General features: G+C 44.2%; 1 protein-coding gene across 9 annotated transcripts in view; it reads right to left on the bottom strand.

The window, feature by feature from the left end:
- Slc20a2 (solute carrier family 20 member 2) overlaps positions 1-26757 on the bottom strand; it is an 85519-nt gene that overhangs the window by 26852 nt on the left and 31910 nt on the right. For 7 of the 9 annotated variants that reach the window (XM_076913900.1, XM_076913902.1, XM_076913897.1 and 4 more), the window contains 3 exons: positions 4728-5282; positions 1028-1168; positions 339-424 (listed from right to left, as the gene is read on the bottom strand). In XM_076913900.1, the coding sequence (XP_076770015.1) occupies positions 339-424; positions 1028-1168; positions 4728-5016 (516 nt within the window). In that variant the 5' untranslated portion in view covers positions 5017-5282. Of the gene's footprint in view, positions 1-338; positions 425-1027; positions 1169-4727; positions 5283-13633; positions 13774-26757 lie in introns of all 9 variants that reach the window. The other 2 variants (XM_076913898.1, XM_076913901.1) reach the window with 1 other exon arrangement.

Here is a 26757-nt window from a genome sequence, read left to right as displayed (position 1 = left end):
TATTGATTCAATTTCAAAACCCTAAGGCTTATTTTATTCTGTTTGACAACCAGGAAGTAATCACATCTCACTTTTGAGATGTAAGCCTAATTTCTGGGAGTGTGGGCTAATGAAGTAAACCATAGAGTCCAGCCAAAAACACCATGTGTGTGCAAGGCCCTGGAGAGTCTCGGCCATTCCCCGAGGCCTCTGACCCCTCCTGACAACCTGTAACTCAAATGCCAGGCGTGTCTGGGCAATGAAAGTACAATTCTCCCACCGACGTACTGTTACTAACTTCTACTAAGTAGAACAGAAATCAGTTCTAAAACAGAAACAAAAGAAGCAGCCACACTTACCTTTGTCAGGATGAACATTCTGATTAGTATGAACAGCACACCAGACATGAAGCCAGAAAGAAGTGGAGATATAAACCAGGAGGCAACTGGACGATTAAAAAGAATATTCAGTGAATGTTAAGATTTCAACTCAAGAGATTTAAGCAACACACCAAGAGGCAATATAGACAGATATTAATAGCTGTCACCAGAACTGTCTGCCTTGTGTCAGAGCTCAGGAGTCCCTCACTCTCCTTGGGAACAAACACAGTCACATACAGCTGGTTACGGCTGCTAGGTTCCATCCACCAAGAGTTTACAGATTAGTTCCCACTAAGCAGTGATATAAAGAATACGGGCTTCATTCTGAGCCTCCATGACCATGAACACGGACACTTGGATGAAAGGCTTTTTCTCATGTGGGCCTAGGCCTAGTCTTTCTCAGACTACTATGCTGATTTCAATGAGATAAATTTCTTTTCTTGGCAAGAACAAATAAGATGCTGATTTTCACAGCTAGATGATGCTGTGATATTTTGAAAGAGTGGCGTTAAAACTGACATGTAACAGTGACCTTGCTACATTACTTATACAACCCAGGTCTAAACCTTATTATCTGGGGAAACAATATAATGAAAGTACCTCTTAATAAAACTTCCTCTAGCAGAGGTGAAGCGTATTGGCTAAAGGTAAAAGAAGACAGCCATTACCAATCTTGACGAGTTCCATCCACTGCACTCCTTTCGGGCCAATGGCCACGAGCGAGAAGCCGATGGTAGAGCCGACGATGCAGTGCGTCCCTGAGATCGGGAGTCTCAGGAAGGATGCGATCAACTGCCAAACAGCGGACCCTATGGATGGAGAGATCAATTAAAACACTGATTGATACACAAAACAGCATCTTAGCTACCTGGCAGTGAGAGAGCATCTACAACACGTCCCTGAGTTTAATTTTCTATGAACTGTTTTCTTACAAAGTGCTAATCATGTTGTCGTCGGTCAGAACGACTGACAGCTCTCCCGTGAGGGCGAGGGTGCTGATGAGTTGTTCTGCTGTGAAGCCTGGCCGCCACACCAGGCAGGGAGTTAAACGCCACACACACAATAACATTTTTAAAAGAGTATATGGGAGGAACTTTTGTTCTGTTTTGTAGTCCATGAGACAAGTTAGGGATCAACCATGTCATATTGGTCCATGTGGGAGAGAGAAACATGCTGTATTCCCTTTGGTTTTTGTCTCACATGTGAAAAATAACTGAGAAAGTTAACCTGAAGCTGGGCGTCTGCTCTCAGATTTTGCTTGCAATATGGGGAGCTCTGAGTCTGGCCTTGTGTTCTAGGCTTGATGTTTTTCTAGACTATAGTCACTGCAGACATTTTCATAAGCATATATGGCAGGGAGCACTGAGAGTATCTGTCAGCTGGGCAGGGAGCACTGTCAGCTGGGCAGGGAGCACTCAGAGTATCTGTCAGCTGGGCAGGGAGCACTGTCAGCTGGGCAGGGAGCACTCAGAGTATCTGTCAGCTGGGCAGGGAGCACTGAGAGTATCTGTCAGCTGGGCAGGGAGCACTGAGTGTCAGCTGGGCAGGGAGCACTGAGTGTCCGCTGGGAGATATCTCTTTCAGCAGCAGTTGGTGAAAAGGGCAAACAGAACACAGGACAACGAAAGGGATAGGCTAATAGAGTGGACTGTTAATCCCAAATGTTAACGCTGAAAACCAGGTTTCCTGGCAGCACCAGTGTCCTTAAGCACCCCCCTGGCCTTTTCTTCAAAGATATCTGAGTGGCAGGAGAGTCATCTAAGGCCACATAGGTCCTAGCATATGAGGCACAGTGGACAGCTGCTTTGGTGAAGGCCAGGCATGCTGGCCTTTGAGCCAAGGCTGGGTGCGGCACTATACACATCTCTGAAGTGTGTATTGGGTAAAGAAAGAATCAGCCGTGTGCTACCATAAGGTGGCAAGTCTTTGGGGCATTGGACAGTTTCCTGGGCTCTACCTCTGTGACCTGAGCCAGCAGCAACTGGCTGACTTCCACGTAAAGCCACAGTTAGGGTCATGTTTCCTAGCCCTGAACTGTAATGTAAGAGTGTTAACTTTATGGTTTTATAACGGTCCTATAAAGTTAACCTGGTGATGTAGGCAGATACTCTAAACTCACCCTGTCACGCATGGACTCCATTTTCCCTCCTGAGAGCCACCATCATTTTTCTTGCTGACTATAAATTACAGTGAGGTGGGGGTTGTGGGAAGAAGGAAAGACAGATGGACAGAGTGAAGGAGCAGCACAAGGCGTGGCTGCACGGGGTCAGGCAGTGGGCGGGAGCCGCCTCAGTGTCGGGAACTGCGGAAGGGTACAGGGTCATCGGCATGCCCAGAAGAAAACTGAGGAGAGACTCTAACCCGAGATAAAGACATCCTACAAAGCAGAAAGGCACCGAGTATGCGACCAAGATACCAAGTGAACGGGAGGACATGGGAGGCAGGCTTCTTTGCGGTGCTAGGCAGTGTCTGGATGATTAAGTGGGGGTCAGTGAGGGGGAGGACGAGGTATGAGGAAGGGTAGGTGCTAAGTGAAGACAGGAAGTGAAAGGGAGAAAGCTTGCCAACTCTTAGTGAGCTTCTTATGGTGGCATAAAGCAAGGCTTGTCTGCCAGTGTGGAAGCATTAGTGGCCTCATATGCAGTGGGGTGATTTTCTACAGGGCTTAAACAAGGGTCTTAAAGGGTAACCCATTTGAGAAGCTTAGGTGGCACTGACAGGGATTCTACTCAGCCCAGACACAGGCCTTTGGACAGCACGGAGGCCCCAGGACTAGTCAGAACAGAACAGAGGGAAAAGGATGAACGCAGGGAGAGGAGCGGAGACAGCGAGAGAGGAGGGAGACCATGGAGGTGCAATCAGAGGAGCACAGGACAGTGAGAGGGCAGGATTCCCAAGAGGATCAGTAAAAGTGACATCTTAGATTCACAGGAATCCTACTCGTAAGGAATTCAGTTTTTGAATTCGAGATAAGTCATACAAATTCCCAACCAAACGACCTTTAACATTCATCTAACCACAAACCAAAAAGGAAACAAGAGCTGCAACCGCCACCCCAAACAAAACCAGAGAGGAGAGAAACTGAAGCGATTGTGTTATTCAGACAAACCCTCAAATTGCCTTGGTAAACCCAAATTCTAGTTGAGGTTAAAACAAAACAAAACAAAAACCAAAAACCAAAAAAAAAAAACCCAAACCCCCAAACCAAACAAAACCTTTTACTCTTTGAAAAAGGAGCCAAAGGCCGAGGATGGAAGTGGAAACTGGACAGCTACACTTTCTGAGACCAGCGAGGGACTCCACACTCTGCCGAGAGTGTTCTCAGTGTGAGGCCTAGAGGGCCTCTTAGAGAAACAGAGCCTCACTGCCTCAGGCTCCACAGGAGGAAGGGCCCTGACTGAGGCCTCAGTCTGTCAGGGTCTCTCTTTATTTCTCCCATAGTTTGAACAGCTCCTTCTCACAATACCTTAAAGCAGAGGGTCTCAGCCTTCCTAATGGCTGCAACCCTTTAATACAGTTCCTCATGCTGTGCTGACCCCCAACCATAGAGGTATTTCCTTGCTACTTCATAACTGTAATTTTGTTACTGTTATGAATCATAATGTAAGTGTCTGTGTTTCTCAGCGGTCTTAGGTGACCTCCACAAATGGACTGTTTGAGTCCCAAAGGGGTCAAGACCCACAGGTTAAAAACTACTGCCTTAATGAGGACACTTTCAATTTTATTTGATGATGATGAAATTATAGATTAAATTGTAAAACCACAAAAGGTAAATTAATCAGTCTTTTGTCCCTGGTGCCGGAGAATGCCAGGGTCTTGTGCATGCTAGGAAGGGATCCTGCCAGTAGGCCTCATGCCCAGCTGCCCACACTCACTACCATTACTGTTTGTAGCACTAGAGGTTGCCCGCAGGGCCTCATGCAGGCTAGGTAAGCAGTCTAGTGCAGAGGCACACCCAACCCCCCAAATATTGTCTTATAACACCGACATTTTTGAAATATTTCATTATACGTGATAAAAAAAAAATCATTAGAAAAAATGTAAGTCAACTTTCAATGTTGGTTATAGGTAAAAATTTAAAACAGTGATATATTAAAGAATACGTATATTCTTTAATAACTTTAACATATCCCTAAAACATCTTACTATTCTACAAGTAGTAACTTGTGGCCCAAGTATACTTTAAAACGGCTAAAAATTTGAGAGATTAGATGCTTGCTTGTAAACGTCAGAAAGTACAGGCAATGAAAACTGTACGGTAAACAAAGAATGAAGCCAGCTTTTGAACAGTTGAAGACAGCACTCGTGGAGAGCGTGCATACACGTGCGTGCACACACGTCCCACTGGTGTGGATGGAGGCTACTCACCGACCATAGCGCTCACTTCCCCGGCCATGAGCGTCTCCACGGTCTCATTGTATAGGTTCACGTCAATGATGCCTTTCCGGATGGTCTCCCCCACTTTTGCTCCCAGGAGCACGGAGCCAGTGGTTTCAAATATTGAAGCCAGAATGCATGCCTGTCTGAGGGTCACCACGCCAGAGCCCACCGCGGTTCCAAAGGAGTTGGCAACGTCGTTTGCACCAACAGAAAATGCCAGGATGAAAGCAATAATGAAACCCAAAACGACCATCCACAGATACCCTTCCACGGCCATTTTGGAAAATGGGCTCTGGGGTACTTTTCTTTTGCAGAAATAATTTAAATGAACAAAATTTGAGGTTGCTAACTTCGGGAGGCCAAGAGTTCTTGTAAACAGTGAGTCTACTCTGGAAAGTGCTGGACAATGTTGAAGTCTGAAGAAATTGTTAACTGCTGGCTTTCAAACTACTGTCGGTACAGTTCATTTGGTTATGGTCAGTCAGTGGTACACCGCATTCCATATTTTTTTCTCCCAGTCTGGGAAAGCTGTGATCTTTCTTTCTGTAACAAGAAGAAAAACAAAAGAAGTCAATCACCACGAATACCTGTAACAGCGAATTCTCCCAAGGGACTGTTAAAGCCTGCTAATGGAATCCGTCTCTGGCATTGACAGATCTGACCACAGAGCGAGATTCGAAGAACATTACAATCAGCCTTCCCCGTCCAAACCATCCGAAAATAAATGGAATGCTGGCCTCTAGAATGCTTAATAACCACGGAGTGACAGGGTGCCATATTAGGTGAACTGTCATAAGCAGTTCCAATAGTGTACTTGGTCACTGGCCCATTTCCTCAGGTGAGCAATAGGTAAGGAAACGAGATATCCAAGTTGTCCGTTTCTCAAATGCTTGGAATGTGCTTGGCTCTGGTCACAGAACCCTGACACCAAGGGTAAGGCTCATTTACATTCATGTGTGGAATGGTGTGTCTTCCAACTCTGGAACAAGGTCACTCCTCCTGGGGTGACAAAGGAAGGACTGTTGGGCTTCAGGAGAGGCAGTGAAGACAGAGGATGCTGCAGGCAGGGCAGGCAGGTCACTATCTGCCACTTCTCTATCTACTGTCTCTCACCTTATGCAGGAAAAGAGGCCTCGTGTGCACAGCAAGATTACCACCTACCTCACCACCCCAGCTCCCATCACCCCATCACCCTGGCTCCCGGTCATCCCTCACTCTAGTTCTCTACTACTTGAAATCACAAAGCACAGCAGAGCCCAGGGCTTTGGTCTTTGTGGTGGTTTGCTTGGTTCCCATTGGTAGAACTGTCTGGGAAGGATGAGAAGGTGTGGCCTTGAACTCAGAGATCTGTCTGCCTCTGCCTCCTCAGTGCTGGGATTAAAGGTGTATACCACTGCCAGCTACAGAAGGGTTTATTAATATTACTAGTATTATATATAGATGAAAATCTAAAGATTTTGGGGGGGGGGTTGGAATGATGGCTCACATGTTGTTCTTCCAGAGAACCTGAGTTCAGTTCTTAGCACCTATACTAGGTGGCTATGAGGCACCTAAAACCTGAGTTTCAGGATATCTAATGCCCTCTCTGACCTCTGTGAGTATCTGCAATTCATGTACATGTATACTCACATGTGCATGCACACCTACACCCACACACTACACACACCTATATACACACAGAGAAGAAAAAAAACTGGGACCACTGTTCTTTCTCTTAAAACAAAAATTTTTTTTAAATGAAATCTGTTTTTCCTAGGGTAGGCTGTAAATAAACAGTAAATATTTACTGGGCATTTCCTTTGTTGGCAATATAGTATGAGTGAAATGCATTGGTTATGGCACTACTGGGGCTTACAGTAGCATCGGAAACTGACTACAAGCAAATAATAACACAAATAGAGACTCTACTCGGCCAACTAGTACCACATGGGAGCAGAAAATGGAGTATGACCTCAGCTGAGGGCAGGGCAGGGCAGGGCTTAGGGCAATCTCAGGAGAGAAGATTACCTCTGTGGCCATGGGAGGCATTTATACCACTCACATCTCATGAGGGAAGGACAGGAGACTGAGGGAAGGCAAGGAGGAGGGGAACATGATGAAAACTGAACTGGGCCACATGTGGACAGTGTCAGTGAAGGGTCTTTATCACAAGGAGCTGACATGATCAGACCTGGCACATGTGTATGCATGCATGCATGTATGTGTCTATGTACATGCACGTGTGTGTTTACATATTTATTCATTGGTGATGTGTAAATGCACACACCAAGGTGGAAGTAGGAGGTCAGAGGACAACTAGTCAGAGTCCCTACTATGTGGATCCTGGAGATCAAACTTAGGTCACAAGGCTTGGAGACAAGTAAGTTGTCTTGCCAGCCCAGACAATAGTTTTAAAATACCATAGTATTTTACAATAGTTTTAAAAGGCTATCCCGGCTGTGGTGTGGAGAACAAACCCCCAGGAGACATGTGTGAATGCAGACAGACAGTGTGCTGAAGCATGCTATGAGGATCCTGGATTAGAGCTGCAACAGTTGGAGAGGAAGGCAGTGGCTTCATTTCATAGTTCTAGGCTAAGAGGGACTGGAAGGAAAAATAACTGAGGGGGCTCAGTGACAAGAGGGGTTGGTGACAGGCTCTCTTGGACATGCTGCATGTAGAAGTCACCAGAACATCACAGACAGCAGCTGCTGACACACAAAACTATGGTGTCTTTTTTTTTTTTTTTTTTTTTTTTTTATGTTACCTCTGGCAGTGATTCCAGCCCAAAGAATCGATCTGATGCCTTTTTTTTTTTGGGCCCTCAAGGGCACTGCATTAATGTCATGAATAGATAGGTAGCTGGCAGAACACACATAAAATAATAAAATCTTGAAAAAATATGATGAGGTATTCTATATAAGGGTGGTGACACGAAAGCCGAACACTGAAGATGAGCATACACGGACACATTCAACAGCTGATGCTGAGCCAACTCAACACCGGCTGTGTGCAAGAAAAACCACTAGATGTGGACCTGAAAGAAGACTCAGGTTCAATCCCCATGTTGCTCACAATTGTCACTCTAGTCCCAGGGGATCTGATGGCTTTTTTTGGCCTTCAAGGGCACTGCATAAATGTCATGCACAGACGTGCACACTGGCAAAATACCTGCACATGGAAAATAATAAATCTCTTTTTTAAAAAGCTAGATTCCCTTTCTCTACACCAAAACAAATGAGTTTTAAAGGTAAAATCTGAAGCCTAAAGAGACTAAGAAAAGACACAAGTAAATATGTATTTAATCCTGGGATGGGAAGGCTTAGACACAACATAAAGCAATAAAAGACTGGAGTTTAGACGATGACACATGAAGATAGATAGCTCTCTCTCTCCAGATGATTTTATATGCATGAGTGTTTTGCCTGCATGTATGTAAGTGAAAACAAACATTCTCAGACTATTTTTGGATAGACTTACAACTATTTTAAGCCGGGAATGTGAAGGAATTATGGTCCCAAACATATTTATGGAAAAAGGTCCCTGCTGAGGACTGCTGCTAGAGACTGGGGTTTCTATGTACATGTGCATCACAAGTATATCTAATTCTATTTTTGTAGTTTATATGTACATATGTATCATATAATTTTAATTTTGTAGTTTATAGGTACATATATATCACATATATATTTATTTTATTTTATTTTTGAGGCAGGATCTCACTATGTAGCCCTGGTTGGCCTGGAACTCACTATGTAGACCAGAATGGCCTTGAATACAGGAACCGAGGGCTGAGTTACCATACCCAGCTTTTATTTTTTTAAATATATAGATCTACACAGTTATCATTATACATTATGGTCTTACGTCTCCAAAGATGACTCTGGACTTCTGTCCCTCTTGCTTCCACCCCTCACGTCTTGGGACCACAGGCGTGTCCCACAGTGCAGTACTTGTACTGTAAAGGACTAGCCCACTACCACCCACTTTCCACCATGGTCTCCAGCCATTTTTACCTGAAAGTTCATTGTTCAGTCAAAGCTTTCCTTTAAGGATAGGTCCTCAAAATGAAAAGCCTTAACTGGGCTCCAGTGTCCTTCTGTAAGGACCCAGATGCATCAAACCCTCCCCAACAGTTAAGACTTATTTTCTCTGAAAACTGAATCTGCATCTTGCACTTTGACACTTTGGATGAAGAGAGAGTTATACCTTTTCAAGGGTCTGATGTATTGTCTAATGACTCTGACACATATGGAGACTGAGGCCCCCACCCCACCCCCCACCCAAAAAATCACCAGCTCTTCCTAATAAATACAACAAATGAAACATTCATGTTTGGCTTCTAATTCTTTGTAGAACAGGACAGCAGAAGAAAGTGTCTCTTTTAATGTTTCACACAGATCTTGTCATAAGGAGTTTCTACTTATACCATTCTTGAATGATACATGCAAGCATTTACATCACACTTTAAAATGCTTGACAGTAACAGGGAGAGCTGGCACATGGAACCCAACACTTGGGAGGGTGAGGTAGGAGAGTAATGAATTTGAGATCATCTTGGGCTACTTAGTAAGTTCAAGGGTTTTGTGGGCTATATAGCCAACCGGTCTCGAAAAGTCAAAACCAGAGGCAAAGGGTAGTGGTTAAGTGTACTTGTTGTGCTTGTGGGGTGGTTCAATTCCCAGCACCCACATGGTGTCGTGCAATCATCCATAACTCTAGTTTCAGGGAATGCAATGCCCTTTTTAACTTTCATTAGCACCAGGAACACATATGATGCATATACATACATGCAGGCAAAACACTCATACACATACAATAAATAAAAGATATGAAAAAAAACCAATACACTCTTAAAATGTAATGGTATACGGAGGTCAGAGATTGACATGACTCTTCAGGATATTAAAAAATTATTATAATTATTTATTTTAGGAGTGTTTTGTCTGTGTGCCATTTGTGCATCTGGCACTCAGGGAGGCTGGGAGAGAGCTCTGTGTCCTGGACTGGACTTACAGATGGACAGTGAAAGACACTACTTGGGTGCTGGGAATCAAACTCAAGGCCTCTGGAAGAGTAGTCCATGCTATTAACTGCACGGCCATCTCTCTAGCCCTTCTACCATTATGTGTGTGTGTGTATGAATATATATATATATATATATATATATATATATATATATATATATATATATGCATGCATGCATATATGTACTTGAGGGAAAGAGAGAGAGACAGAGAAATAGACACTCACTGGACCTGGAGCTCACAAACTGGCTAGACTGACCTTTGAGCTAACCCTCTTTCTCAGCCTCCACACCCACCCAGTGCTCAGGTTACAGATGTAGCCCTCCCTGCCCAGCTTTCCTGTGACTGCCTACCCACTGGCCCACCTCCTCAGTCCCTCAGGCCATCTTTAAAATGGTGTATTTACAAACGTGCAGAGCTGTCTGGGAGAACAAAGGAGCCTACAGACAGACTATCTTGACAGAAGCAGAACTAAGGAAGGAAGCAGGAGTGAGAGGAGGAGAGCAGAAAGAAGGTAGGAGGGAGGCGTGGGGGGGGGCAATCCACCCTAATTCGAGAGCAGACTCAAAATCCACCCTAATTCGAGAGCAGACTCCAGCCCGGAGAACACAGAGGCAGGAAGGTGGAATGTTTCCTCAGTGCAAGCCAAGAGCATGAATAGCCTGAGGATGACGATGAAAGATGGCACCTGTCAGGAAGGCTGACTCTGGGTGAGGATGGGAGGGACAGTTTGCTGACATCCGCCCCACCACCACCACTTCTTTTCTCTTCCAGGCTGTAAAAGGGAACATTTGTCTGTCTTCTGTGGAGAAGGGAAACAGCACATGACCTGCTGGCAGGGCTCCATCCCCATTCCTGTCCAGTTAGGTACTAGTTACACCCCTCTGGTAAGTCATCTCGGAGACGAGCTGGGAAGCAGGGAAGGTACATAGCCACTGATTGCAGCAAGGTAGAAGACACAGCAGGGCAACTGCTAGCATCACTAGCAGGTAACAGCAGGCCATGGAAACTTAGCCTAATTCTACTTATATGAGTAATGGCAGTGGACCTTGGCTGACTCCTATGTATATTCTAAACCAGTTTGGTCTTATACAAACTTAAAATAATGGTAATATTCATGTATCTCACAAAATTAGTGTGAAGCTAAATCTAAGTATTTTTCTAATTGTGGCGTGCTTCAAGTAACTTGAAGGACCTGGCTTCACTAAAGGCAAAGGAAGACTTGTAGTGTAAGGATACAAACCCTTTAGCAAGATCTTTCTCATGAGGTGCCGTTCCCTGCCCCGCCCTTTGCCCCTGTCACCCCCCACCCCTTCTACCCCCCCCCCAGTCCTGTGGTTATACCAGGAATCCAAATCCTAGAAAGCCCCTCCTCTTGCAGTTCCAAACCACCATGGCTCTTCTTTGGTAATAGTAACACACACTGTAAGGGATAGGGACTTCCTTGGGTTGCAGTGGGGTAAAGAGAGATATTTAAAAAAAAAATTTTTAAAAAGCTGAAAAGCCTAAGGGACAAAATGACTCAAAATGGTAAAGCTATAATAAAAGTGTGGCTCTGGGCCAGCTAGTCAAGGAGACACGCTGAGTGAGACCCTGTCTCAAAAACAGAAAACAAAACAACAGAAAAAGGGAAAGCCACACAAGTAGACAGTTTGGCAATTCCTTACAGAGTGAGGTACATGTGTGCTGATCAAACAACTCAGCTGATCCATCTTAAGGTGTATTTAGCTGAAGGGCATGAAGATACTCGTCTACACGGGGAATATTCGACTTAAAGTTTACCTGTGGTAGCAATTACATTACTGCACATTTTTTAGAACTCACGAAAGTACACACTTAAAACTGACGAGCATTACTGCAGACAGATTAAAACTAATCCAGTATAATCCAGAGCACACAAGTGCTGTCACTTTTGATAGTTTTCCTTCCCATACTGTAGGTATTTATCCACTCCCAGTTCCTCTATGTTAAACAGAGAAGGTAGTTCTTCCTATGTACACAAAAGGAGATACTTCCATAGAGACACCATAAAACTGGCCAGTTAGGGATGGGGAGACAGTGCATGAGGCTCTGCACTCTGATTCCCAACACCTGTGTAGAAAGCTGAGCATGATGGTTCGTGCTTATAACCCCAGTACTGGGGCAGGAGACGGGAGGCTTCCGGAGGCCAGGAAGCCTAGCCTGACAGGTGAGCTCAGGTTCTAGTGATAGACCCTGTCTCACAAACCAAGGTGGGCATGGCATAGTGGCATATGCCTGTAATCCCAGCATTTAGGAGGTAGAGGCAAGAGGATCTTTGTGAGTTCAAGGTCAGCCTGGTCTAGATAGCAAGTTCCAGGATAGCCAGGCCTACAAAGTGAGATCCTATCTACACACACGCACGTACGCATGCACGTACGCATGCACGCGCTAGCGCTACTACTACAACAAAAGACAAGTTTCTAACTAGCTATTTCAACCACAAGGATCATGTCTGAAGCAATGGCATAACAGTCCAAGAGAAAGCACGACCTGGAGGATGTATTAACTTGCATGATGTTAGAGTGGGCCTCCACTTCCTCCCAGTTGAGGACTCTGTCCTGTATTGGTTGCTTTGCTGTGCTGGAACACCATGACCACATGGAACTTAGGAGAGAAGGGTTTATTCTGGCTTATGATTCCAAAGGGACAAGAATCTAATCGCTGTTGGGGTGGAGGTGCCGGTGCCACAGCAGCAGCAGTAAACTGATGAATCACACCTTTTATCATAGATATGAATTTCCAGTGTGAACTGGAAATGGGCCGGGCTAAAACTTTCAGAACCCATCAGCATGACTGGTTTCTTCCAGCCAGGCTGCATCTCCTACACTTCCCCGACAGCATCACCTGGGGACCAAATGTTCAAATATTTGAAGCTAAGAAATTTCTCACTCAAAGTACTACATCCTCCACTTAGATAGGGGGCTGTGTGAGAAAATACCAGCAACTTCTGGAGGTGAACTACTACTGTAGTCACTAAAATGATGAAAGTTTTCCTGACTCTGGCACACGTGAAAATTAAGTGAGCCAGTGTACACGATGGTTATACCTTCTGAATTCAACCTGTGGTAAGACTGGAGAAGCGTGCCTGCTGTCAACAGTGAACTCTCTGGGTGGCATTTATCCCTCCAACCCAGCAATTCTAGACCCCTGCAAATAAGGCACTAGATAAGTGCTGTGTTTGGGAGCTACAACGCCAGCCCTTCTTCACCCCCACCCTTTCTGACATTATCAAAAATTTCTACTGTAAGCAGTGATCGTTTTTATCACTGGAAGACTTAAAAAAATCACAAGCCAAATAATTTTTTTAAAATGCACCACCAGCGTACACTGGTTTCTCTTTAATAGATAACATGAAGTTACCGAGATTGTAGTCATTGTCTGAGGACTCTCGAATTGTTCGGGCTCAGGCTAACTACCTCCTGTAGCACAAGATATAAAACACTTCTCACATCCCTTCATGTGCTTGTACTTTACTTTTGAAGGTATCTGTCATTCTGGTGGCTGGGGACTTAGGAGGAGTCTCCCTAGGTGCCAGGATCTGTCTAGCCTCGTTACCGGGATCCCTCTCACATCCTTCCTTCATCTTCCGTGTGCTTCCTTTGACCACGTAGGCTGAACTGAATAAAACTGTGCTCCCAGTGCCAAGCTCTCTGCATGTTTTCACTGCAATAGTACTTGAGGTTGATGTTTACACAAAATAGTGCATAACTACTCATTTATTCCTGTGCTGAATTCCAGAGCTAGAGAATCTCAGGACACTAGAGCCTGCGGGGACTTTACAGCTACCTCATCCAGCCTTTGCCACTGTGAAGTTCTGCCTGGTGTAAGAGAGAGTGGCTATAAATGAGGAGTCTTTAAACACACTACCTGGTGGGAGTCAACATTACAGCAGGAGACACTCAGATGCAACAGTACAAAGAACCTATGGAATGGAGGTGCTGGGCCACGATTCTCAGGCCTTCTTGGTGGCCATAATTCCATCTGGGGCACCGTTGGTCCCTGTGGTCCTGGAAGGGCAGAGCCGGGGTGAGGAGAGGACAAGGAAGCACATCCATTACAAAGAACGAAGCCAAGGCTTTGTCCTTGGAAGCTGTCAAGGTCACTTGATCCCTTCAAGCCTTGTTCAACTCTGTAATTCTCCATCAACCAGAGACCGCAGGATTGGAAAGAGGCAGTTTTGCCTAGAACTAAGAACCACAAGATTGTTTTGTGGGATGAGGTGGGTGGAGTTTTCAGACCCATTCCCAAGGAGGACAAGGCAGAGAGTCTTTCTGATCTTATAGAACATGAACCAACTTACTTTTGCTCCACCTAAAGTTTCCACTTCAAAGCTCTGCTTTCTCTACCCTTTGTCCCCACAGTCCCTATTCCTGCTTTATTTCTCTCTTACAGTTTTATCTATTGACATTTTAATTCCTTTCCAGCTCTTTGTTGTTATTGTTTAGATGTTTTCCATGTGGACTTTTCTCTCTGGGAAAACATTATATAAATCTAACGTAATCTCTCTGAAAACACACACACACACACACACACACTGTATTTTGAAACAGGGTCTCACTATGTAGACCAGGGTGGTTCTGAACTCAGATCCACCCTGTCTTTGCTCTTCCTCAGTGCTGGAATCAAAGGCATGTGCCATCATGCTTAGCCAAATAATTCTTAAAGAATAAACAAACAAACAAACAAACAATTAAAATGGGATAAAATTCAAGGAGTTAAGGCAAGATGGCTGAAGAATGTAGAAGGTACTATGTGAGTCTCGTGGAGAAGTTAAAAGTCAAAAGAAGGAGTAGTTATTTCTTTACAGATATCTGAATGGAATCAGAGTGACTATATGGTGGGTTGTCATAAATAAGCTTGAATTTATATCTTGGTGAACCTATAAAAAGTTATTACAAGTAAAGATGTATCATCGATTAGAATCTGAAGAAACTGGAGCGTAAGGAAGCAGCCACCTTTCATCTAAGAACGACTACAGCTGGGCAGGTGGTAAGACTCTGAATGGATGCTGTGTGCCCTGAGTAGCTTCTACTGAAGGTGTGGACACATCCCAAGTGGAGTCTACAGATCGATTACCACTGTGGCGGAGTGTTTCAGGTCTGGTGCTGTTTCAAAGTGAAGGACAAGAACAAATGGCAGAGACTTATGTATTCATGCCCCTTTAAGATTAAAAAAAAAAAAAAAAAAAAAAAAAAAAAAAAAAAAGGTCTAAGCATTTCCTTTCCATGTTTTCTGTATGTACTGGGATGGAACCTCCAGGGTCTTTGTGAGGAAATAAATCACATATTACACGAAACTTTTATCAACTGGCAGGCCTGGGATGGCTTGCTCTAATTCTGTGCCCTAAGTGCGTTGGACGAATGGCCAGGTTCCAAGAACTATATTAAGGAAGTGCTGTCCTCCAGCTGCGTTTAAAATGGAACCTTGTATATAAATAGATATCTTGGCTCTTACATATTTATTTGCTAGTTCTGTTCTGATGGGTTCGGGGGGCTCAATAAAAATACGGATGGTACTTATACAACTCTGACCTGGAGCTGTTGGGGAGAAGGATGAATGGTTAGGAGTTCTTGCTGCTTTCTCAGAAAACTGGTGTTGGTTCCCAGCATCCATGCTGGGGAACTCACAGATGCCTGTAGTCCAGTTCTGCTTCTAGCCACTGTGGATACCCTCACAGACATAGACACTGACACTTTGGATTCCTGAGACACCAATGTATTTTTTTTTTCTACTAATTCAACACAATGTAAATAGAGTTGTCAAATGATTCTCTATATTTCTTTTTTTTGTTTTTGTTTTTGTTTTGTTTTGTTTTGTTTTCCAGACAGGGTTTCTCTCTGTAGCCCTGGCTGTCCTGGAACTCACTCTGTAGACCAGGCTGGCCTCGAACTCATAAATCCGCCTGCCTCTGCCTCCCAAGTGCTGGGATTAAAGGCGTGCGCCACCACTGCCCAGTGATTCTCTATATTTCATGTTCAATTTATAGCTCCCTGTTTGTTGCTCTGACTCCTGAGAGTATTTCCCTTTATAAATGATTTAGTATTATTTTTTTTTACATGTATGGCTATTCCATCTGCATGTATGTTTCTGCATCATATGTGTGCAGTGCCTACAGAAGTCAGAAGAGGGTGATGGACCTGGAGTTACAGATGCTTGTGAGCTGTCATGTGGGTGCTGGGACCTGAGCCCAGGTTCCACTGAGCCGTGTCTCCAGCCCATTCCTGAGATTCTTGAGCACAGGTTGCTAGGCAGCAGGACATGTAAGTGAGGACAAGCAATTATGATATGGATCCTTGGTAGCACAGGGAAGAATCTGGCCGAGTTTCAGAAGCACTTCATCAGCATGTGGAGTTTTCATCAAATGTTACTGATAGTGTAGCAAGCCAGCAGTGCAAACAGCCTAAACAGCTCAATAGTTCTTGTAATATTGCTCATTTGATTGAGGGATCACTTGGAAACTTAGTGGTTCTTCATTTCTTCCATGGAAACTACCCAATTTGAAATTTTTTTTTTTACTAAATTAAGAAATAATAAGAGCCTTTGATAGTGCCTTCAGAGAAACTCGGACCTAACATACCTGATGAAGACACAAAAGGGATCAGACAATTGATAAGATGTCCTTGAGAGGATGCTGGCACCGGAGACATGATCAAGAACTAGCTCCCTGGCTTCATCTTCCCTTTGGCTGACTTGGACCAAGGGAGGAATCTGATGAAAATGTAATTAGGAAGCAGCCAGACATAAGCAATGTTTTCACAACATCTTATATTGTCAGGGGCAGCCCTGCTTATACCTTGAAGGCGTAAAATCAGCCATAGGCCTGACATACATGCTTGCTAACACAAAGTCTTGGGTCTCTGTGGAGAAACACTGAAACAGATGGCTATAAGCTATTGTAAAGAAGCAGCTTTGGTGGAAATTTGCCAGCCTGAGTAGTCATAGACCTTGTAGATAGGCAGCCTTGGTGGGTAGTACCAACTTAGATAAGGACAAGTGAATCATAGGCAGAGTCATAGTGGCCTGTCCTCTGAACCCTCACCCAGCTGACACTCTGTTCTGGAAGATATCTGTACTCCCCCTGAACACCTACACTCCTGCATCATCCCCTTCCGCACATCCTGCCTTTTTGTGTATATAACCCCTGTGTGAAAAAAGTAAAAATTATGGTTTGATCAGCCTATAGACAAGCCGTGGTTCTTTGTGTCTGCTTGTTTCCCCCTGCTCTCTTTCAGGTGACCTCCCCAGACTATTTAATGCCTGCTGGACAAGACATTATATAAGTTCAAAAAAAGGAATATATAATTATTTTGTGTCTTATCATGGCCTATGCCAGAACATCTGTACAAGCCTGAGCAAGGAGACTCAGATCACTATCTGGAGTGTCACTGTTTTAGCCTGAGATACTTCATTATTTCTTGTAAGGCAAGTCTGCCAGCAATGAATTCTCTCTCAGATTGTATGGTTTGGACACTTTATTTTGCCCTTATCACTTTTAAAGGACAGTTCTGCTGGCTATCGATCCTGTCACCTTGCCACCTGCCTTGTGGACTAGGCGTTTTTGAAAACATGACCAGGTGGCCTTACTGAAGTTTTACTGTATGCAATGGCTGGACAGAGAGCATACAGATGTGACAGGTAGGAAAATGGAAAATGGCAGTTCATAAAGGGAAAGCCCCATGTCTATTTCCTGCCTTTGTCCTTCTGGGGCAAATAAATCTCCTTGGAACTGAGAATGTGGTCTTGGGGATCCTGGGCTGATACTGTTCCCTTCAGAGGGTGTGTCTGTGTGTGTATGGCATGCCAATGTCACCCTATCTTTAAAAGAAATCTTCACACATAATTTTATTTTGTTAAAAAACATATTTATAGTGGTTAATTAGAAAGTCTAGTCTATAAAATTCAGTTTTGGAGCTCCCTCAAAGACAGTCTTTACTGAACCTAGACATGTATAACATGTTCAAGTTCCTTATATCTCATAATACTTTTTGTTGAAAACTGGCCCTTTCAGATAATAAGAATTTCAACTCTGGGTACTAAGGCCCTTCGGGGCTTTTGTGTTTTTGGTGGAACTACTTCTGTGAAATCTACTCCCCAGAGTATATACTCATTGGCCTCTCTGTTCACTTTCTGTTCTTTATTTTTATGTTGGTTGTAGGGTATCAGAATGCACTTGTTGGTCAAAGGTTTGCTAAGACCTACTGTGTAGCTGTTTCTTCTGAGACTGAAATTTTCCATTTAGCAGGAAAACTTCTTTATCTGGAAGGTAAACAACTCAAAATGGCTTCAGGAAGTCCATGAAACAGAACAGATTAACCAGACCCCTTTCTCTCAGAATAAGCAGTAAAGACAGCTGAGGGCCACTATTAGACAAGCCCAGGTGTAAAGAAGACTCTAACACCAGATCAGCTGGCTGCAAGAAGCAGAAAATAGCTGAGCTGCCTAGAAGAGGCTTATCCCATCTGAGTCACTTGGAAAGGACAAACTCTAACCTGTTGAGCTGTCTGCAGGGTTGTACTGTGTGTTCCAGGTTCCCAGCTTTGTGAGCTGTCACTCATGCTGGGGTGGGCTTTGGTAGTGAAAGCTGTCTTAGAGTTGAACTTTGGTGGATTCTACACTTTGGTCTGTTGTGGATTCAGATCTGGGGGATCTGAGTAAGTATCTGTGTAGCATCTCCCCAAGAAGTCTTGTCACATAATACTACCCTCTTAAAGAGTCACAAATCCACCCTTTACCACGGTGTATGTGACTTACAGATGGCTCTCAAGGCTTGGCTTAGGGATCCATGGTACAAGAGAGGCCTGACTACCAAGGGCAGCACAAAGCTGGAGAGTTGGCTCAGTGGTCAACAGCACCACTGCTGTTTCAGAAGACCCACGTTCCATTTCCAGTGCCCACATGGCAGCTAACAATTGTCTGTAACTCCAGGTCTGGCCTTTGTGGGCACCAGGCATACACATGGTGCATAGAAACACATGCAGGCAAAACACCAATACATATAAAATAGAAATAAATAAATCTAAGAACAACAAATTTGAAGGGCTGCACGATGCTGTTCTTTGGGGAGATGGAACTACTATGTAGTCTCTCTGCGGTAATGGTCCCAAAAACTTATATGTGTAAAAATTTACAGATATATACCAGAAAAAGGGATTTTTCTGTATGCAGGTGAAAAAGTGGTCAGTATCTGTATTTAGAAAGATGTTTGAAGCTGTGCTGCTGCTTGTAAGAGTTAGATTCAGTTCATTACTGAATTCCCAGAAGCTGAGTATTTAATATTCCCAGGGAAGTAGACTACAAAACCTTTCTTGTTATTATGCCTCTGCCTTTTCGGAATACAATAGAGTTAACTTAAAAATTATTCTAATGCTTAGTGGTGAAGACAGTAAAGTCAAACTCTCATGCTTGATTGTGGCTTAGGCTGTGTAGCGTGTTCTTCAAGGACAATTCTAGGTGTATCTGTTACTTCCAAGTCTAGCAGATTGCTATGATGTAAAGAACAAGGAAACCCCAAAGAAATGCAATCAGCAGCGGAGACGGTCAAAGCAGGCCTGACAGACAGGCATTTAGCTGGATGCTCTCCCTTCTCAGCCCCATCTCTGCCCAGCCTGCAGAAAGCAACATGACAGTTTAAGGGATTCTCTGTCCCGGTCCCACTTGCCACTTTAATTTCGGGTCATGTCTATAGTAAACACTCTTTGTAACACCTTTGTACCGACAGGCTCGGTTGGAACTCTAACTGTACGTACGTTTATACATTCATAGCTCTTACTGCTGCTTTTTACTCTTCAGAGTGGGGCAGAAACAAAACTCAAACGAACAGTTAAAGAAGGAAAAAAAAAGCCCAAACTAAGATTTTATTCCATTCCCTTCCTCTTCCTCTTCTTCCTTTTCCTCCTCTTCTTCCTCTTCCTCTTCCCCTCCTCTTTCCCCCCTCCCCCAAATGCCATCCTTTTTCACTCGACAGTTCTCAAGCATGCTTGGCTACTCTGTCCATCTTGAAGAGGTAAAATGTCCTCTTTCTCTCTCCCTTCTTCCTCCCTTCCTTCTTTCCATTTTTATTTATTTTGCTTTGAGCTATTGCACTTGCAAGTAATTCTCTTATCCGATTTTAAATACCTATTCATTGCACTTCAGGGTAACACAGGTAGCTGTGTTTACAGACACAGGTGAGTTTTCGAACTGCCAGCCGTGATGCTCCTAGCAGCATCAGAATGACTCGGGGAGCAGCACCCTGGTGAGACAGCATCAGTACTCTGGGAATAGTGTCTAGGCGGCTCATCACTCCTCCTCCCCTTTAGCCCTCCTGCTTAGTGTGTCTCCTGAGGTCCACACACACAGGTCCACCACTTCTCACTTTAATCCTCACCCTGAACTTTGGTGCTTTGTCAAAGTTAAGTGGATAACCTAATAACAGAATTACTATATTGACTGGTTTAAAATATGCGGGCTCCCACCTTCTTTCTCTTGTACTGAATGTGACATCCCAGACCACGTGAGGTGAGACTGGAGATGAGTCAGACTCTTGCTAACCACCTCTAGTGTTGCACAGGCAGCAGAGCTACACTCAGTCAGTTACGGCCACACACCCATTTGTGTGGGGTAGGCCTCTTCTCAGGGGTTAGTGAAGCGTCTGCCTTAAAAAGTAGGTCAAGAATTTGAAGAAGAGCGAGGAGGGGAATTTGGGAGGATTTGGAATGAGAAAGAAGGGGAAATACTGTAATTAAATTATAACATCAAATATAAAAAATTTTAAAAGTAGGTCATATTTCTAATGATGAAAATAATATGTCCTTATAGAAAAAAATGGAGAATGTTTCTAGCTCACTACTGCAAAACTGCCGTCATTAAAGTTTGTGTTCAGTGTGCTAGTTTTGTCAGCTAGCTGAGGCCCTACTTATATAAGCTCCTCATAGCTGTCTAGACATGCTACAATCTGTACAGCCATAGAGGTTAGGTATAAAGTAAGGGAGTAGGGGTATGGGGGGATCACCCAAGGAAGAGTGAATAGAACACACAGTTGGTGGGGGGTGGGAACTGAAGCGGAAGAGTTAAACAGGGAAAGAATATAAAAAGGGACAGTTAGCACTACGGGCCATACGAGGGGCCATGTGGAAACCTACCACAGGAGAAGGCGTCTTAAAATATATACTTATAAAGGAAATATAAATAAAGTCACAAAAAATGGGAGAAACAAAGCCCCAACTAGGCATCTCTCACCCCCCAAGTGAAACCTCCAGTGCCAGAAAGTTGTTGGCCAAAGAGGCGCCATGGAAACCCCTAAACGACTCAGGCAATTGCCAAGATTATTGGTTGTTCCCCATAAACTGATGGTAAGATCCTATTGCTGAACAACAATTACATATCTCATTGAACACAAAATGAAGCTGGTACCTAATTAGAACTTTCACCCCACCCCCACCCCTCACCCCTGCTCTTGCCTAGTGCCTATGTACTGCAAAGTACTTTGCATGCTACCAGAGGAGAAAGGTAAGCACTAAACCAGCTACCAACTCTCCAGTCTCCAACTGTGACCTGCCTGCATGACACTCGGGTGTAATAACAGCACAGCATTGTGGGGGTGACTCTCTGCTTGGATTTAAGACACACCTCATGAAACGACCCATGCCTGACACTGCTCAGGTGGCCAAGAATCTGAGACTAGCTACGTCATGAACCTAGAGGAGAACCAAATACTAGTGTTTTGCTAAAGATAAATAAAATGACTGCAAATGACAATCTGCTACACCCACAGATCAGTGTCTCACTCAGCAGTCATCGGAGAAGCTGGAAGTAGGCGGGAACTAACATAACGACCCACAACTGGACAATATGCAAAGAGTGAGACCTTGAACATTCAATCCTAAATTCGATGTCTTCATCAAACCCCTCTGACCTCAGGGATCAGGGATCTACATGGAAGAGGAGGCAGAAAGACTGTAAGAGCCAGAGGACATGGGTGATTCCAAGAAAAAGGTGTTTTCCAGACACAATGGGACTAATGCACTATAAACTCCCGAGACTGTGGCAACAAGAACAGAGCCTTCACTGGTTCAAGCCAGGTGGAAATGACCTTCCATCCCTAATCAACTGAAAACCACTAGCAAAGGAAAAATTAGTTTTCTCCAATGGAGTCTCACTGCATAGATAAACCCATGCCCCAAACTGAAAGGCCAATACACCAATACAAAAGAACAAGGGTATTTTTTTAGATTTTTTTGGTCTCATGGTGCTTTGTTTTGACACTTAAAAAATCTTACTAGTTTTACTTGTATGTAATTGTTCCCTATTGTATGAGTGTGTTTCTTGTGCTTTTTCTTTCTTTTAAAACAATCTTTGCTTTCTACAGCGAGAGAAGGCATGGAGCTGGTGGATGAAAGGTGGGGGAGGATCTGGGAGGAGATGGGGAAGAGAAACCACAGGTCAGAATATATTGAATGAAAAAGTATGTTCAATTAAAAATGTTGACGAGAGATAATGACTGCTTACAGAATGCATAGCACCTGCACAGGTTCAAGCCAGACAGGGCCTTAGCCCTAAGTGGGGGAAGTGGGTATGAGCTTCCATCCCTAACCAAGAAGCTCAAAAGTTTGTGTTTTCTACCCAAGACAATTCCTTCAAGCAAAAATCTGTAAAGAAGGGTATAAGAAAAGGCAAAGACATCACTAAATTAAGATTCATTTACATGATCTGCAAAATAAAGTCAGGGGGTCAGTGCGGGGTACTGTTAGGAGTTACCTGTACAGGAACATGGTCATAAATAAACAGTATTTTATAACCTATTTTAGTCACTATACAAAGAATATCACCATTTCAAATGCTATACAGCTTCACACTCCTGGGCATTATTATAGATTAACCTTTATATTTTTTTGCAGTGTTTTATTGGATTGATAGGTAATTCTTACATTTTCTAATAACAAGTAAGAAGCTTCTCCCCCAAGCCTCTGTTCAAGTTCAAATCCTTTAGTGAACAACTATAAGGGGATAAGGCATATTAGTCCAAACCACACTGTTCTTCTAATGGCACATCATGAACTGGATTTGAGCTGGTTTTTGAAACAACTTTATTTTTCTAAGAAAGAAATACCAAAGAAGAATGCCTGTTCAGTAGCTCCTCTTTGTGCAGAATGAAAATAGCCTTGTTTTGAGGGAGGCATGATTGGACCAGATCTGGAGACACACTTCATAATCATATGCTGTACTCTGAGCCCCTCGTTCCAATAACAGCCCTTTGAGTTCTATCATTAAGAAGTTAATGATATATTTGGATTTTTTTTAAAACCTACTGGGTATGCAGTTGAGACTTTGTGTGTTTAAAGGAGACTGCTAAGACTCATGCAGGATGCCAGAAATCAGTTCTTTATGACTTCTGGATTGGTGAGACATTTCCATGTCCCCAGGGTTTCATATATTCTGAAACCGACACAGATGTACAAAACCAAACAAGACAACTTTTGCAGCTTGGTGCCTGAGGCTTTCCCAAATATAAGAGCCAGCACCGGAGTGATTCTATCAATATACACACTTCCTGCTCTCCCTCCCTGTCCCTTCACAGGGAAAAGTAGAGTTTGAGCTAAAGTGTCTGTACCTATCCTTTTCACTTTAAGGACATTTTAATAATCTGAAAATATGTAATTAAATCTATCTATAAAAGCCAAAGATTCTACCTGTCCTCTTTCAAGTGCTAAAATCCTAAGGCTAAGGCCATCATTCCCTGGCTAAGGGAAGGGATGGTCTTTTGGCTACTGCGGTGTTCTCATCTGATCCTTTTAAAACAACACTGAAAATCCATGCCCTCACAAAGCCCTTTCTTCTTTATAGCCACAAGAGCTTTGTACTAAGGCTAGACAGGGTGCTTATGCTTTCAACCAGAGACAATTCCCTCAAGCAAGAGCTGCAAAGGAGGATGTAAGAAAGGGCAAAGACATCACTAAATTAAGATGCATTTACATGACCTATAAAAAAAGTCAGGGGTCAGCAAGGGGGATTGCTAGGATACAATAAATGGCTTAGGCAAGGTACAAATTGCTACTTGCTCAAGTCAGCAGAACTCATGAAATCCAAGAGGGCAGAGCCTAGATGGCTCTGGACATGCTGACCGAATAATCCAACTCCAAGTGCCTATGCGTACCACTGGGTTATTTGCTACATGAAGGAGTGTCAGCTGAAATAAGTCCCTATCCTATGCTCACTCCCTCTTCAGGTCTTTCTATGCGACCATCTACTTCTGAACACAGCATGCTACCCACCAACTTCTCTCTTCCAGTGGAGGTGAAAGAGCAGGGAAACTAGTTAAAGACACACTTTGCCCACAGCTACCTCTTTTCTGACAGAGACTTCATGAAGACAGTGAATGATCTGTGACACAGTGACCGTGGGCTAGTGGTGAAGTCAACTGGGAAGGGGGAAAATCTATTCAGCCACACTGCTTAAACACATACTGTATGTCTGATACACTGTGTGGTAGCCCACATTACCACTCGCGTCTCACTTCTTTGCATCTTCATTTTATTCGGCTGCTGCTGAGCTGAAGCAAGGCCCGGCAGCTACACTTGCTACTCTTCTAGAGCACTCGGATTCTGTCCCTAGCACCCACATGGCACACACTCACACATACATATGCACATACGAATAAAAATAAAATCTTTTTTACAAAGTACTATCAAGGCAAGGACGTGCTTCAGTGGCAGAATACTTACTTTTAGTATGGTGTGAGGCCCTGGGTTCCACTTCTAGCACAGAAACCAAAACCCCAAATTAACACGATAGGTACTGTCTTAATTACCGAATCCAGATAAGTCAATGCAGTATTTCCCAGGTTAAATATTAAGTGACCAAAAGAAATCCAGAGCCAAGGCAGGGTTAGAAGGACTTGGAGGTTATCTATCTCCTGACTTCAGAGAGAATACTAAAAATGTTGCAAATAAATATAAACCCAGGTTTATATGGCTCCAGGAAGAAGAATTTAGTGTCCAGCATGTGTTCCCCTTTTGTGATAATTTTCTTCCAAATACCCCATGCTGTGGTCATCAGCATCACCTTAGCGGATTGTTAAAACAGCCTTGCACTCCAGCCTGCCCACTTGGAATCAGCAGGTCTTGGTGGGCCTGAGAATCTGTGTGAGTTCCCAGGCTGACAGGCCACACCCTGGCAGTCACTGTACCTGACCCTTTACATTCCAAAGGGAGCACACACCAGCTGTTCACCATTATCCTCGGGATGGACACAGATGTATATTTGAACAGAAATGCCAAGAGTCCCTTCCAGGCTAAAAAACAAGAGTCCTCTAACCTCTTATTGTACCTACATTTTCTCACATGTGATTCCTACCCTCCCCCCTCTTGAGATTCTTTGTTGAGCTTCTCCAAGTTTCTTTCAGATGCAGAGCCATAAACAAGACCCAGAACCTGAGTGGGACGCAGCCACAACTGGCGTCAAGCAGAGACTGATTCAGACCCAGTCCCCGTGTGCGCACTCAGCAGCTGTTTGTATCCACGCCTGCCCTGGTAGCTTTCCTGTGTCAGGTGCTTCTGATTCTCTGTGAGCTGCAGCAATGTTTCACAGACCTTCATACTGCTTATCTTCTGAGAAACTCAAGATGCTGCCTTAAAATATCAGCTAGATGACCCCTCGCTTTAAGACAGAGCAGGGCCAGGTGGCATCCAAGAGAAAATAGAAGCCAGAGCTCAAGGTCAAAGCTAAACAGTTTAGTAGAGGAGGCTGCTTTCCAGTCTCAGGTAGACCTGATGCTACCACTCAGCAGCAGCTTCAAGGGAAGTGACCCTTCAGTGGCTCCTTTTTGGAGGGAGGTGACAAGGCCTGGGAGTGGGTTCTGGGCTGCCCTACTTACTCCCAGCTGCTGCCCAGGACAAAGCAGCCAGGACACAAGAGCCAGTCCCAATCCCGGGTTGCAAATGCCCAGATAAACTGAACTCTACCGCGCCACCCCCACTCTCACCTCCCACCCTGTCTCCCCTCCCTATTGTCTGTCTTTTTGCCAGTTTGTTGACTGAATGTCAGGGCCCCCCTTTAGCAATGCTGCTGTTTAGCACGTGAGCTCTTTGCCAGTAGGAACTATGCTCTCTTTGTGCATTGTGTGTGCTGTGGAGGTGCTTAGCACATGCTGAATAACAACAGCAGTCCCAGTATTTCCCAGAAACATCAGCATTCTTCCCAGCAGTAGTCGACACAGGCACAGCACAAGGCTTCCATCGGGTCGGCGTTCTCCTCGCACCTCTCGTAACACAGTTGAAACGGGGGACAGCGCAAGCTTTTTCTGCCAGATTACCTTTACAAAGAGAATGTTCCAGGGATGTGATCACTGAGCAAAGGCAACCTGCTACAGAACACAGCTGCCTGTATCCATACTGACAAAGCCCTCATATAGGCTCTGGAGAAGTAACTCAGCTGAGTGTTTATGAGTATTTGAGGTCTTAGATTCTGTTCACAGCCCCACACAGACCGACCCACCAGCTAAACAGACAGGTTGTGAATAAAGGGGAGCCAGACAAAAGGCTTTCCGCTAGGCTCCTCAAAGCAGAAGGTTCTACTCTGTAATTAAAAGAATCAAAGTATACCTACTGCCTCAGCAGCTGTCATGTCAGGTCAAAGCCTCTGGAGAGCAAGATCTAAAGAAGCAAGAAGGAAGGTGGTAAGACAGCAGGCAGCCAGTGAGAAGAGCTCCTACAGGACCAGAGGGCGCAGATGTGGAGTAGAGAGGCAGCCATGCACATGGGTCAAAGCTGGGCTCTTCCTGCAGTATGGAGGCGGCCTGTGTTTCTTAGCATGTGACCTCTCATCTGTGACCACATAGCTGAACACCCTGTTGTCTGTTACATTCTAAGGTACAACAAGCCAACAGAGCTTCCACTCACGAGGGCCTCTGACAAGTAAGTGCCCCTGTGTCATGGGACACAGAGGTACTGCAGAGAATCAGGGAACCAGCCACACCTGAGAGCCAGCACTGCACTCCCAGAATTCCACGTTGAAGA

The sequence above is a fragment of the Arvicanthis niloticus genome, chromosome 16 (assembly GCF_011762505.2).
Source record: "Arvicanthis niloticus isolate mArvNil1 chromosome 16, mArvNil1.pat.X, whole genome shotgun sequence".
In the NCBI taxonomy this organism is placed as follows: domain Eukaryota; kingdom Metazoa; phylum Chordata; class Mammalia; order Rodentia; family Muridae; genus Arvicanthis; species Arvicanthis niloticus.
Note: the sequence above shows the minus strand (reverse complement) of the source record. Positions and strands in the feature narration are given on the sequence as shown.